Genomic DNA, 13,323 nt, shown 5'->3' on the forward strand with positions numbered 1-13,323 from the left:
ATCATAGTCACAGAATCAAGCAGGTTGGAAGAGATCTCCAAGGTCATAGAATCGTAGTCATAGAATCAACCAGGTTGGAAGAGACCTCCAAGATTTATAGGATCATAGAATCAACCAGGTTGGAAGAGACCTCCAAGATTTATAGGATCATAGAATCAACCAGGTTGGAAGAGACCTCCAAGTTCATCCAGTCCAACCTAGCACCCAGCCCTGTCCAGTCAACCAGACCATGGCACCAAGTGCCTCATTCAGGCTTTCCTTGAACACCTCCAGGGATGGTGACTCCACCACCTCCCTGGGCAGCCCATCCCAATGCCAATCACTCTCTCTGCCAACAGCTTCTTCCTAATATTCTGCCTTAACATCTTACAAACTCACAGCATTGAGTTTGTAAGATCTTAAACTGCTGTTTCTTCTATACACCCAAATGGAAGCTGCAGCTTTGTGCCTGGAGTCCCCCAGAGCATTCTGTAAGGAAGAACTGAATCCCCCCTTGTATTTCTCTCTTTTCTGCACCATTTAAATCACTGAATGAGAGCTGTTCACTCTAATACTAATGGACCTATTCTACTTAATAAACTCTTTGTCTTGGTTCTTTTGTTCAGGTTTGAGCAAGCTTTCATCAACAGCATGATTCGTAGCATGGTTCAATCTGAGAGAACTTACTTTTGGATAGGATTGCAAGACCTTAACAACACAGGAGAATACTTTTGGCTAAATGCAGCAGGAAATAATAGCTCTGTCAGCTACACAAACTGGAACAAGTATGAGCCACGTGAGTACTGTGCCAGTAACACCAGAAATGGCTTGGAGGATGTCAGTGCACTCCCTTTTCCTGCCACTAGTGCCTTAGCAGTCACTGGACAGTCCCAGTCCTTCCCTCACTGCCTGGCCAAGAGAGGAGAGAGGTAAACTTACATTTTCTATTGATTCTGCAAAGATGAGCTGGCCTTTGTGGAGAAGCCAGAGAGCCTCCCTGCTTCCCATCTGGGTGCTCTTGGCATGGGGATCCTGGTTGTGGCAGGGCAATGGGGGCCACTTAGAATCATAGAGCCAACCAGGCTGGAAGAGACCTCCAAGAGCATCCAGCCCCAACTAGCACCCAGCCCTGGCCAATCAACCAGACCATGGCACTAAGTGCCCCAGCCAGGCTTGGCTTCAACACCTCCTGGAATGGTGACTCCAGCACCTCCCTGGGCAGCCCATTCCAATGCCAATCACTCTCTCTGACAACAACTTCCTAACAACATCCAGCCTAGACCTCCCCTGGCACAGCTTGAGACTGTGTCCCCTTCTTCTGTTGCTGCTTGCCTGGCAGCAGAGCCCAACCCCACCTGGCTACAGCCTCCCTTCAGGTAGCTGCAGACAGCAATGAGCTCTGCCCTGAGCCTCCTCTTCTGCAGGCTGCACACCCCCAGCTCCCTCAGCCTCTCCTCACAGGGCTGTGCTCCAGGCCCCTCCCCAGCCTTGCTGCCCTTTTCTGGACACCTTCCAGCACCTCAGCTTCTTTCTGGAATTGAGGAGCCCTGACCTGGACACTTTTCCCACCTCCTGGTCTGGCAGGGGGGAAATTATCAACCGTGCTGCAGACACAGATAATTTTTGACAGTCTTCTGTGAGGTGCTTTAATTGATGACCTTTTCAGAGATGTCCTCAGGGCTTCCTGGGATTCCTATCAAAAGACTCCAGAGAAGTAATGAATTTTATTCAGTCAGTTTGTCATTTGTGTTTTATAGGGCAAACAAAAAGCTCCATTAGCTTAGTCTTAGCCACATTCCTGCCAGTAACACCACTGTGGAAGTTGTTTCTTCTTCCCCTTAGCTTTGCTAATACTTGGTTTGCTTGCTTGCTTTTGTTGCTTTATAGGATTCCAAAGAAAACATTCCAAGAAAACAAAAGCCAAAGAAATTAAATGGCTGCTCATTCTTGGAAATGTAAACTTAGCAACTGAGCATAGAGACAGAATAGCAGAGACTGCATTTCACTGATTGCTGCTCAGCTTCAGACTGTGCTTTATTGCTTCATGACTGCAGCTTGCAGTATTGTTGAGATGAGGAGGCTCAGGGCAGACCTCACTGCTGTCTACAGCTCCCTGAAGGGAGGCTGTAGCCAGGTGGGGTTGGGCTCTGCTGCCAGGCAACCAACAGCAGAAGAAGGGGACACAGTCTCAAGTTGTGGCAGGGCAGGTCTAGGCTGGATGTTAGGAGGAAGTTGTTGGCAGAGAGAGTGATTGGCATTGGAATGGGCTGCCCAGGGAGGTGGTGGAGTTGCTGTGCCTGGAGGTGTTGAAGCCAAGGCTGGCTGGGGCACTTAGTGCCATGGTCTGGTTGATTGGGCAGGGCTGGGTGCTAGGTTGGCCTGGCTGAGCTTGGAGGTCTCTCCCAACCTGGCTGATTCTGTGATTCTATGAAGCTGCATTAATCTGTGTTTGGTGAGAAGATTCCTTTGTCATGGTTCAGTATGCAGTAAGTTTGTAAGCCAATACAGGTTTATGAGCTGGTTGCTGAGCAGAGAAGTTGCTACATTTATAAGTTCATTGAGGCTTTATCCTGGAGGCTGATGCCAATGCAAGAGTCACTTCACTAAAAGGTCACAAAACTGAAATGTTTTATTCTGATTAGGAAACACTTATTGTCGTGTCTAGGCCGTTCTGGAGGGTGTGTGGCTATGAGAGGGCAGCAGCCTGTTGGTTACTGGGAGGTAAAAAGCTGCAGGAACTTCCAAGCAATGTCTTTGTGCAAGCAAAAAGTCAACTCTTTTGAAGAACCAGAGCTTACTTTCCAAAGACATTTGAGTTCCTGCTATTTTGGATGGGAGTCTGACACTCATCTGCTCAACTGTTACAAGGTACTTGAGAAATGTGGTTTGAATTTTTCAGATTCTGTATTGGTTTGGGGATAGACTAAACAGTGGCTGAGAGCAGCCAAGCAGAGAGGGACCTGGGGGTGCTGGGAGAGAGGAGCTGAGCATGAGCCAGCAGTGTGCTCAGGTAGCCAAGAGAGCCAATGGCATCCTGGGCTGGCTCAGGAGCAGTGTGGGCAGCAGGACAAGGGAGGTTCTTCTGCCCCTGTGCTCAGCACTGCTCAGGCCACCCCTTGAGTGCTGTGCCCAGTTAAGGGCTCCTGAATTGAAGAGAGATGTTGAGGTGCTGGAAGGTGTTTGGAGCAGGGCATCAAGGCTGGGGAGGGTCCTGGAGCAGAGCCCTGTGAGGAGAGGCTGAGGGAGCTGGGGGTGTGCAGCCTGCAGCAGAGGAGGCTCAGGGCAGAGCTCATTGCTGCCTGCAGCTGCCTGCAGGGAGGCTGTAGCCAGGTGGGGTTGGTCTCTTCTGCCAGGCAAGCAGCAACAGAAGAAGGGGACACAGCCTGAAGTTGTGCCAGGGGAGGTCTAGGCTGGATGTTAGGAGGAAGTTGTTGTCAGAGAGAGTGATTGGCATTGGAATGGGCTGCCCAGGGAGGTGGTGGAGTTGCCGTGGCTGGAGGTGTTGAAGCAAAGCCTGGCTGGGGCACTTAGTGCCATGGTGTAGTTAACTTGCCAGGGCTGGGTGCTAGGTTGGCCTGGACGATCTTAGAGGTCTATTCCAACCTGGTTGATTCTCTGATTGTTTGGCTTGCTGAAACAACTGCCCTCTAAAGTAATTTATGACAGTATCCATTTCATTGCAGGTATTTCACAATGAAAAAATACTGATGAGAAGAACATGGGAAGAAGCAGAAGAATTATGCCAAGATCTTGGTGCCCATCTTGCCAGTTTTAGCCACATCTATGAAGAGACTTATTTAAACAATTTATTGTACACAATTTTTGATAGGTAATTTATTATCTTGGTTTTGACACCAACAGTACTTAACTGTATTCTGTTTTTAACACCAACAAGGATACATCTTAAGGTGCATCTTATGTACAGTTAGTACTTAACTGTATTAATTTTGTCTTTGACACCAACAAGGATACATCTTAAGGTGCATCTTATGCACAGTTAGTACTTAACTGTATTAATTTTGTCTTTGACACCAATAAGAATGCATCTTAAGGTGCATCTTCTGTACAGTTAGTACTTAACTGTATTAATTTTGTCTTTGACACCAACAAGGATACATCTTAAGGTGCATCTTATGCACAGTTAGTACTTAACTGTATTAATTTTGTCTTTGACACCAATAAGAATGCATCTTAAGGTGCATCTTATGTACAGTTAGTACTTAACTGTATTAATTTTGTCTTTGACACCAACAAGGATACATCTTAAGGTGCATCTTATGCACAGTTAGTACTTAACTGTATTAATTTTGTCTTTGACACCAATAAGAATGCATCTTAAGGTGCATCTTATGTACAGTTAGTACTTAACTGTATTAATTTTGTCTTTGACACCAATAAGGATACATCCTAAGGTGCATCTTATGTACAGTTAGTACTTAACTGTATTAATTTTGTCTTTAACAGCACCAAGGATACATCCTAAGGTGCATCTTATGTACAGTTAGGACATAACTGTACTATTATGTAACAATTAACTACAATTTTGGTTCTTCCATGCCTATACTAGTGGACTAAGAAGTCTTGTCCCTAAAATGCCCTTAGAAATGCATGGAAGGACCTGTGTGAGCAACACTGTAATGTGATTCACCTATCCTGTAAGGACAGACTGAAAGAGTTGGGGCTGTTGAGTTTGGAGAAGAGGAGGCTCCCAGGTGACCTTCTTGTGGCCTTTCAGGATCTGAAAAGGGTCTACAAAAGCCTGGGATAGGACTTTTCAGGATATCAGGGAGTTACAGGACTAAAGGGAATGTTTGTGGAGGGATTTAAAAGCCATTCAGATGTGGTGCTGAGGGATGTAGGTTAGTGGTGACTTGGTCGTGCTGGGTTGATTGTTAAACTTGATGATCTTAAAGGTCTCTTCCAACCACAGTAATTCTGGGATTCTATGATTGAATAAAAGAGGAAAATCTAGAGGGGGAACTGTGAGTTAAAAGGCAGTTGAGGAGCTGATGTATCATCTTGCTGTGAGACCTGGTCTGGGAACTCTCACCATGAGAGTGGTGAAAGGCTGGAATGGGTTGCCCAGGGAGGTGATGGAGGCCCCATGGCTGGAGGTGTTTCATGCCAGGCTGGCTGAGGCTGTGTGCAGCCTGCTCTAGGGTAGGGTATCTGTGCCCATGGCAGGGGGGTTGGAACTGGCTGCTCCTTGTGGTCCCTTCCAACCCTGACTGATTCTATGATTCATCTTGAATATAATCTTCATAGTAGAGGTTGAGCAACTGTTAATGTCAAGGTGATAGTCTCAGGGGCTAACATTCTGTGTTGAAATGGAAACCTGGCTATTTTAACACTATTTTAAATGTTTTCATGTTTAAAAATAGAAGATTTATAGTAGGGAAACTCTTTTGATTCAAGGATTGAAGCAATGCATTGTCCATGTATGCATGTAAGACATTTCCTAATGCATTGCAGAGTGTAAATACATTTCTTTAGGCATTGCATTCAAGAGCAAGTGAATATGGGTATTTGCTGCATTTGAAGTATAAGTTCTGAAATAGCTAACAGAAGAAGTGCTTGAGGAATGCTGTTCTCTTTGTTCTCATCACAGGGCTGAAGAGAGACAGTTCTGGATTGGATTTAACAAAAGAAATGGGCTCTCCGGAGGGACGTGGCAGTGGTCGGACACAACACCTGTAACTATCTGCACACTCCAGATTGCAGCAGCCTTGAAAGTCACAGCTCTGCCTGAGCTCACGTAGATCAGCCTTATGAACAAACAGTGGCCAGGAGAACTGTTTGGTTTTGTGATGGTTTGGTGTTACCTGCCCCTCCCACCCCCCTTAAGAAAATCACCCAGGCTAGAGTCAGCCGAGCTGGAAGTGAAGGAATGAAGCTTCATATTCACAGCTTAGCACAATACACAAGCAGTGTGATGGTTTGGGTGTTCCCTGCCCCCCCTTTCTTATGAACTCACCCAGACTGGACTTAGCTGAGCTGGAAGTTAAGGGATGAAGCTTTGTATGTACAGCTTAGCACAATACACAAGCACTGTGATGGTTTGGGTGTTCCCTGTCCCCACTCTCTTATGAAATCACCCAGACTAGACTCAGCTGAGCTGGAAATTAAGGAATGAAGCTTTATATGTACATCTTAGCACAATACACAAGCAGTGTGATGGTTTGGGTGTTCCCTGCCTCCCCCCCCCTTATGAAATCACCCAGACTGGACTCAGCTGAGCTGGAAGTTAAGGGATGAAGCTTTGTATGTACAGCTTAGCACAATACACAAGCAGATATTGACAATCTCTACAGTTAGAGACAGAAATAGACAAGCTAAAAAGGTAATACAGAAGCACAGCAGCCCTCCCAGAAACCACAGTCCCCAGGAGGGGCTCCCAACCACCCTTCCACCTCCTTTCCACCCCTCTAATTTATCCCAGTCTTTACCTTATGTTCAAGGTGAGTTTGGAGAATCAGCCAGGGGGGTTAGGAAGCAGAAGGATTTGTTAGCAGGTTAGAGAGAGAGCTGCAGGCAGCCAAAGCCAGAGAGCAACTATGTTATCTATTTGTATGTTCATATCCATCTCAGCAAGCCTATGAGTGCAGCAGACATCAGCATTGCTTCCTTTTCACAGCCTAGCATCTAATTCTACTCAAAGTATCCCAGCTAGGCTCAAACTAGCCCAGGTTTTCATACACTTCACTTAAAGTTTTGGTTACAATAGTGTTAATACAATTAAAATAGCAGCCTGTGCAGAAGGGCTGTGCAGCTGTGAGAGGAGTTTGTTGGGATTGTGCAGAGTGAGCACATGCATGTTTTATGTGTTCTAAACATGAAAGGCCTGGATGAGGCACTTAGTGCCATGGTCTGGTTGACTGGACAGGGCTGGGTGCTAGGTTGGACTTAATGAACTTGGAGGTCTCTCCCAACCTGGTTGATTCTATGATGCTATATGTATACACTGGCACAGTTACTTGAGAGCCCTTGCATGAGCTCTGGATGTAAGCTTTATTTGTTCTGTGACTGTTAGGTTCCTGCCTGCATTCAGAGCTCTGTCTTTCAGTTTCTAAATACCATTGCTTGATTTTTGCATCCCTGAAGCCATTGGTGCCACATCACACTACTGCTTTAGTCCTTTGTATTGAAACACCAAACAAGTGCAGGGAGCTCAGTTTTCAGACTGTATTTGGTTTGCAGCCCTAAAGAACAAAATAACTCTGTTATGGTTACTGAAGTAATTGTGGAATGCAAGTAGAAATCTAAGTAATGAATGTATTGTACCAAAGGAAAGATCTCCACTACTGTCTATACCCTTCATAGCTGTTGCATTATTTTTCTGAAGGAGTCTCATGCAATATGGGAAGGATGCAGAGGACATGGAGGGAACATGAGTACTGACCCTGCTTTGCACAGTTTACTACCATAGTTTAGGTGGTCAGAGAATCAGCTAGGCTGGAAGAGACCTCCAAGCTCATCCAGTCCAACCTAGCACTCAGCCCTATCCAACCAGACCATGGCACTAAATGCCTCAGCCAGGCTTTTATTGAACACTCTAAGGCATGGCGACTCCACCACCTCCCTGGGCAGCCCATTCCAATGCCAATCACTCTCTCTGACAACAGCTTCCTCCTAACATCCAGCCTAGACTTGCCCTGGCACAACTTGAAACTGTGTCCCCTTGTTCTGTTGCTGCTTGCCTGGCAGCAGAGCCCAACCCCACCTGGCTACAGCCTCCCTGCAGGCAGCTGCAGACAGCAATGAGGTCTGCCCTGAGCCTCCAAACACCTTCCATCACCTCAACATCTCTCTTGAACTGAGTAGCTCAGAACTGGACACAGCACTCAAGGTGTAGCCTGCCCAGCGCTGGGTAGTTGCTTATGACGCTCTCACCACACACATCTCCAAAATCAGTCCTTTTTCCCCACAATGAACTATTGGAAGGCTTCATCTTGGCTTGTTGGAGAAGGATAACAAATGTGCTGTTCTCAGGTGGTCTCTTCGTTCTTGGAGAGCAAGTATGCTGGAGATGACTGGAGGAGCTGTGGTGTGTTCAGAGTGAACAGAACAGTGTTCCCAGCACGCTGCAGTGAGAGGCGTGAGTGGATATGCAAAATACCAAAAGGTGGGCTGGTAATTAACATCTTCTCTCTTACCCCCATTAATGGCAATTCAGGAGAGACAAGCAATAAGAAAAGGTTCTGAAAGCCTGCCTTTTACTTTGTTTCCCACATCTGGAGCTGTCCTCTTTGGTTTACTGCATGAAATCATGGCAGCCTTTAGGATTTGTTGGCCAGTTCTCAGGTCTAATATGTTCAGCCAGTTGAAGAATGGGTAGCAGTTAGGAGGAGTTATTGAAATCCTTGTTTGTAAAGGTGACTATTGTTCAGCAGGTGTGGCAGTTGTTTTGCTCAGTGTTTAACCCCTTTTAATCGCTCCTGAAGTAAAAGAGCAATGTTCTTCATTATTTTTGGTTATATCCTTGCCCTGTGGAGAAAGCAGCTCCAGTGAAATGTCTCTTTCCAATCATAGAATCAACCAGGCTGGAAGAGAGCTCCAAGCTCATCTAGTCCAACCTAGCACCCAGCCCTGTCCAATCAACCAGACCATGGCACTAAGTGCCCCAGCCAGACTTGGCTGCAACACCTCCAGGGATGGCAACTCCACCACCTCCCTGGGCAACCCATTCCAATGCCAATCACTCTCTCTGACAACAACTTCCTCCTAACATCCAGCACAGACCTCCCCTGCCACAACTTCAGACTGTGTCCCCTTGTTCTGTTGCTGGCTGAATGGCAGAAGAGCCCAACCCCACCTGGCTACAGCCTCCCTTCAGGTAGTTGTAGACAGCAATGAGCTCTGCCCTGAGCCTCCTCTTCTGCAGGCTGCATACCCCCAGCTCCCTCAGCCTCTCCTCACAGGGCTGTGCTCCAGGCCCCTCCCCAGCCTTGCTGCCCTTCTCTGGACACCTTCCAGCACCTCAACATCTCTCTTGAGTGAAATGTCTCTTTCCATTCTCAATCAGCAATGTTTTAATTTCTTTCTGTGTTTTTGCAGGTGTTAAACCAAAGAATCCAGATTGGTACCTAGCTGGTAAGAAAACATTTTGTGTTTTTCGCAGCTTGAAATGTTCTAACTTGGAAATACAATTTAAGACATTGGTAAAAATAAGTGTTCAGAGTTAAGAGTTCGCAGCAAGGAACTCCGTAGGTACTTGTGGCTGCAGATGAAAATTTGCCATTCCGGTTTAGAGTCAGAGAATCATAGGATCAACCAGATGGCAAGAAACATCCAAGCTCATCCAGCCCAACCTAGCACCCAGCCCTGGCCAACCAACCAGACCATGGCACTAAGTGCCCCAGCCAGGCTTTGCTTCAACACCTCCAGGGACAGCAACTCCACCACCTCCCTGGGCAGCCCATTCCAATGCCAATCACTCTCTCTGACAACAGCTTCCTCCTAACATCCAGCCTAGACCTCCACTAGTACAGCTTGGGGCTGTGTCCCCTTGTTGTGCTGCTGCTTGCCTGGCAGCAGAGCCCAACCCCACCTGGCTACAGCCTCCCTGCAGGTAGTTGCAGACAGCAATGAGCTCTGCCCTGAGCCTCCTCTTCTGCAGGCTGCACACCCCCAGCTCCCTCAGCCTCTCCTCACAGGGCTCTGCTCCAGGCCCCTCACCAGCCTTGCTGTCCTTCTCCAAACACCTTCCAGCACCTCAACATCTCTCTTGAATTGAGGAGCCCAGAACTGGACACAGCACTCAAGGGGTGGCCTGAGCAGTGCTGAGTACAGTACAGGGGACTATGTAGGAGCTCTGAAACATCAGACACTATTTGGCTTAAGGAAGAGAGTGTTGCCAGCAGTAAGCCCAGCCTCTGGGCTCCTCTCCATCATATTCAAACTGCCTTTTTTAAAGGCTGGGCACCTCTCCTAATGTTACTGCAATAGCATAGGATAGAGCAGAAAAGAAAAGTTTACTCCTAGCACAGTTTTCCCCCCGCTTAGGAGTTCATGTTAGGTGTAGGTCTTCTCTTATTTGTGGCAGATTTATCCTCTGAAAGCAGGCACAAAGAATGGCACTTGAAATGGAATTCTTACTTCTGCACACCACTGACTCTTCTGCTCTGTCCTAGAATTGCCATGGTCATACTACCAAGGAGCAGAGTACCTTTTCCATGTGGATCCTACAGACTGGGAAACCTACCAGTTCATCTGCAGCTGGCTTCGTGGGGCAGTGGCAACAATCAACTCTTCTGATGAGCAAGCCTTCATTCAAAACAAAATCAAGAAGGTAACAAAACCTTGCCCCTTGGGAAAACAAACTGATAGGCAGCCACTGGGTATTTTTCTGGTGCTTCTTTTGGACTATCTGCTTTCCAGGCCCCTCCCCAGCCTTGCTGCCCTGCTCTGGACACCTTCCAGCACCTCAACATCTCTCTGCAATTCAGGAGCCCAGAGCTGGACACAGCACTCCAGGTGTGTCCTGAGCAGTGCTGAGCACAGGGGCAGAAGAACCTCCCTTGTCCTGCTGCCCACACTGCTCCTGAGCCAGCCCAGGATGCCATTGGCTCTGCTGCCCACCTGGGCACTGCTGCCTCAGCTTCAGCTCCTCTCTGCCAGCACCCCCAGCTCCCTCTCTGCCTGGCTGCTCTCAGCCACTCTGGCCCCAGCCTGTAATGCTGCTTGGGGTTGTTGTGGCCAAAGTGTTGCACCCTACCCTTGGCCTTGTTCAATCTCATCCCATTGGCCTATGCCCATCCACCCAGCCTGTCTAGGTCCCTCTGCAGGGTTCTCCTACTCTCCAACAGCAGATCAAACAGCATTCCTGAGTCTCTTTGTCAGGAAGGTCTATTTTCTTCATTGGCCATTGCTATGTGAGTTGTAAGGTGGTGAAATCCAAATTATCACTGCAAGGATTGTGTGTTTGCCACAGCACAGGCTGCACTTCTGTTCTTTGAAGGAAAAAAATGCTTCTGAGAGGCAGTTGTGCTAGTTTGAGGCAAGCTGGAATGTTTTAGTAAGAAGAATTAGATTACAGGTTGTGAAAAGTAATCGTTGATGATGTCTGCTGCACTCATAGGCTTGCTGAGATGGATAAAAGCAAGAACATGAGTATTGCTGAGGGAGCTGCTCTCAGGCTTTTGGGCTGCATGCACTTCTCTCTCTAGATAAGACAGCATGTGTGTGTGTCTCTGTTGGAGCCTGTGCTTTGTCCCTGGGCTGCTTTCTCTGTAAGTAATCCTTCTGCTTTCTAACACCTTTGGCCAATCCTCCAAGCTCACCTTGCACATAAGGCAAAGTCTGGGATAAGGTAGAGGGGTGGAAAGGTGGTTGGGAGCCCCTCCTGGGGACTGTGGTTTCTGGGAGGGCTGCTGTGCTTCTGTATCACTTTTAACTTGTCTGTTTCTGTCTCTAACTGTAGAGATTGTCAATATCTGCCTGTGTATTGTGCTAAGCTGTGAATATAAAACTTCATTCCTTAACTCCCAGCTCAGCTGAGTCCAGTCTGGGTGATTTCATAAGGGGAAGGGCAGGTAACACCCAAACCATCACAACAAGTTATCTTTTACAGTGTCCTGCAAATTCAGAACTTTTTTGTTCTTGTTGCCTTTGTCCCTAAGTCCCAAAACCATGACTGTGGAGCAGCTAATCCTGAAAGTGAAGGCTGTTCATAGTTGAAGGCAGAATCAAGGCTAAATCAGGGAGTGCCAGGACTGGGGAGAGTCAGAGTGGCCATGAGGAGGAAGTTGTTGAGCAGGAGAGTGGTGAGAGGCTGGAATGGGTTCCCCAGGGAGGTGGTTGAGGCCCCATGGCTGGAGGTGTTTAAGGCCAGGCTGGCTGAGGCTGTGTGCAGCCTGCTCTAGGGTAGGGTGTCCCTGGGCATGGCAGGGGGGTTGGAACTGGCTGCTCCTTGTGCTCCCTTCTAACCCTGCCTGATTGTATGATTTAGCACCTGTTCTTCCTGTTAGAACCTCCTGGAGATGGCATATGTCTGAATACAGTCTGACTTTAGGAGCTTGTTAATGCTTTGAGAAGAGGGCAACATGTGCTGGTTTGAAGCTAGCTGGAATGTTTTGGTGAGAAGAACTAGATTACAGGCTGTGGAAGAAAAACAATGGTGATATCCGCTTCCCTCATAGGCTTGCTGAGAGATGTAAGAATAAGAATCCAAACATAGATAAGGCACTTTTACTGCTGGGGAGCTCCGAGCTGCATTTCTCTCTCTAACCTCTCTGCTGTTTCTCTGATTAATCCACTTTGCTTCCTAATCCCCTGGCTGAACCTCCATTCTTCCTTGGGACTGGGGTAAGGTTGAGAGGGGTAGGGGGAAGGTGCAGGGGTGGTTGGGAGCCCCTCCTGGGGACTCAGGTTTCTGGGAGGGCTGCTGTGTTTCTGTATTACCTTTTACCTTGTCTATTTCTGCCTATAACTGTATATACTGTAACTATCTGCTTGGATATTGTACAAAGCTGCAAATAATAAGCTTCATTCAGTTTCCAGAGCCATCTGAGTCTAGTCTGGGTGATTTCCAAAGTGTGGGGGGGGGCAGGGAACACCAAACCATCCCACAACAGCAGCTGAACAGCTGGGAACTCATTCTGTTTTGCAGCTGTCGAGCAGCGATGTGCGCTGGTGGATTGGGCTGCAAGCAGACAACCTCAGCGATGAGTTCCGGTAAGAACTGCCCCAGCTCTGCTCAGTGTGCCCTGTCTGCAGGCTGCTCTGCAGGTTGAGAGGCTAAGGATGACTGACTGAGAGGTTCTAAAACCAAACTTCACTTCTCAAGTAGATAGAATTCAGAATCTATTACCTTGGGTTTAGCTCCATGTTGCAGCATTGCTTTAGAAAGGCTTATAAAAGATAGGAGCTGAAGACATGAGCATTGCTGTTGGTTGCCTGGGCTTATTTTTAACCCTTAAAGAGCCATTTTCCACCTTGAACCTCCCTAAAAATGCTTTCAGTGGGGGTGTATTTTAGGTATCAACAGGAAAAAGTTTAACTAGAACCAACCAGGGAGGTGGTGGAGTCACCATCCCTGGAGGTGTTCAAGAGTAGACTGGATGAGGCAGTTGGTGCCATGGTGTAGTTGACTGGATGGGGCTGGGGGATAGGTTGGACTGGATGATCTTGGAGGTCTCTTCCAACCTGGTTGATTCTATGAACCCTTCTGTGCAGCTGGAGAGATAAATCACCACTAACATACCAGAACTGGAATGAAGAGAGGGGAAGAGATCCACAAACACCAGGGAAAAGATGTGGCTTCATTTCATCACAAACAGGTTTGTTCTGCATTTCCTTTTCCTACAGGAGTTGTGACAGCTGTCAGCTTCTGTTGGTGGCCAAACC

General features: G+C 47.5%; 1 protein-coding gene across 1 annotated transcript in view; it reads left to right on the top strand.

The window, feature by feature from the left end:
- PLA2R1 (phospholipase A2 receptor 1) overlaps nucleotides 1-13,323 on the top strand; it is a 58,801-nt gene that overhangs the window by 26,652 nt on the left and 18,826 nt on the right. Inside the window, exons 11-19 of the mRNA XM_064164318.1 lie at nucleotides 606-775; nucleotides 2,645-2,847; nucleotides 3,663-3,808; nucleotides 5,588-5,672; nucleotides 7,969-8,101; nucleotides 9,034-9,069; nucleotides 10,110-10,267; nucleotides 12,587-12,651; nucleotides 13,153-13,256. Of these exons, the coding sequence (XP_064020388.1) occupies nucleotides 606-775; nucleotides 2,645-2,847; nucleotides 3,663-3,808; nucleotides 5,588-5,672; nucleotides 7,969-8,101; nucleotides 9,034-9,069; nucleotides 10,110-10,267; nucleotides 12,587-12,651; nucleotides 13,153-13,256 (1,100 nt within the window). The remainder of the gene's footprint in view (nucleotides 1-605; nucleotides 776-2,644; nucleotides 2,848-3,662; nucleotides 3,809-5,587; nucleotides 5,673-7,968; nucleotides 8,102-9,033; nucleotides 9,070-10,109; nucleotides 10,268-12,586; nucleotides 12,652-13,152; nucleotides 13,257-13,323) is intronic.

The sequence above is a fragment of the Pogoniulus pusillus genome, chromosome 2, assembly GCF_015220805.1.
Source record: "Pogoniulus pusillus isolate bPogPus1 chromosome 2, bPogPus1.pri, whole genome shotgun sequence".
NCBI lineage: Eukaryota > Metazoa > Chordata > Aves > Piciformes > Lybiidae > Pogoniulus > Pogoniulus pusillus.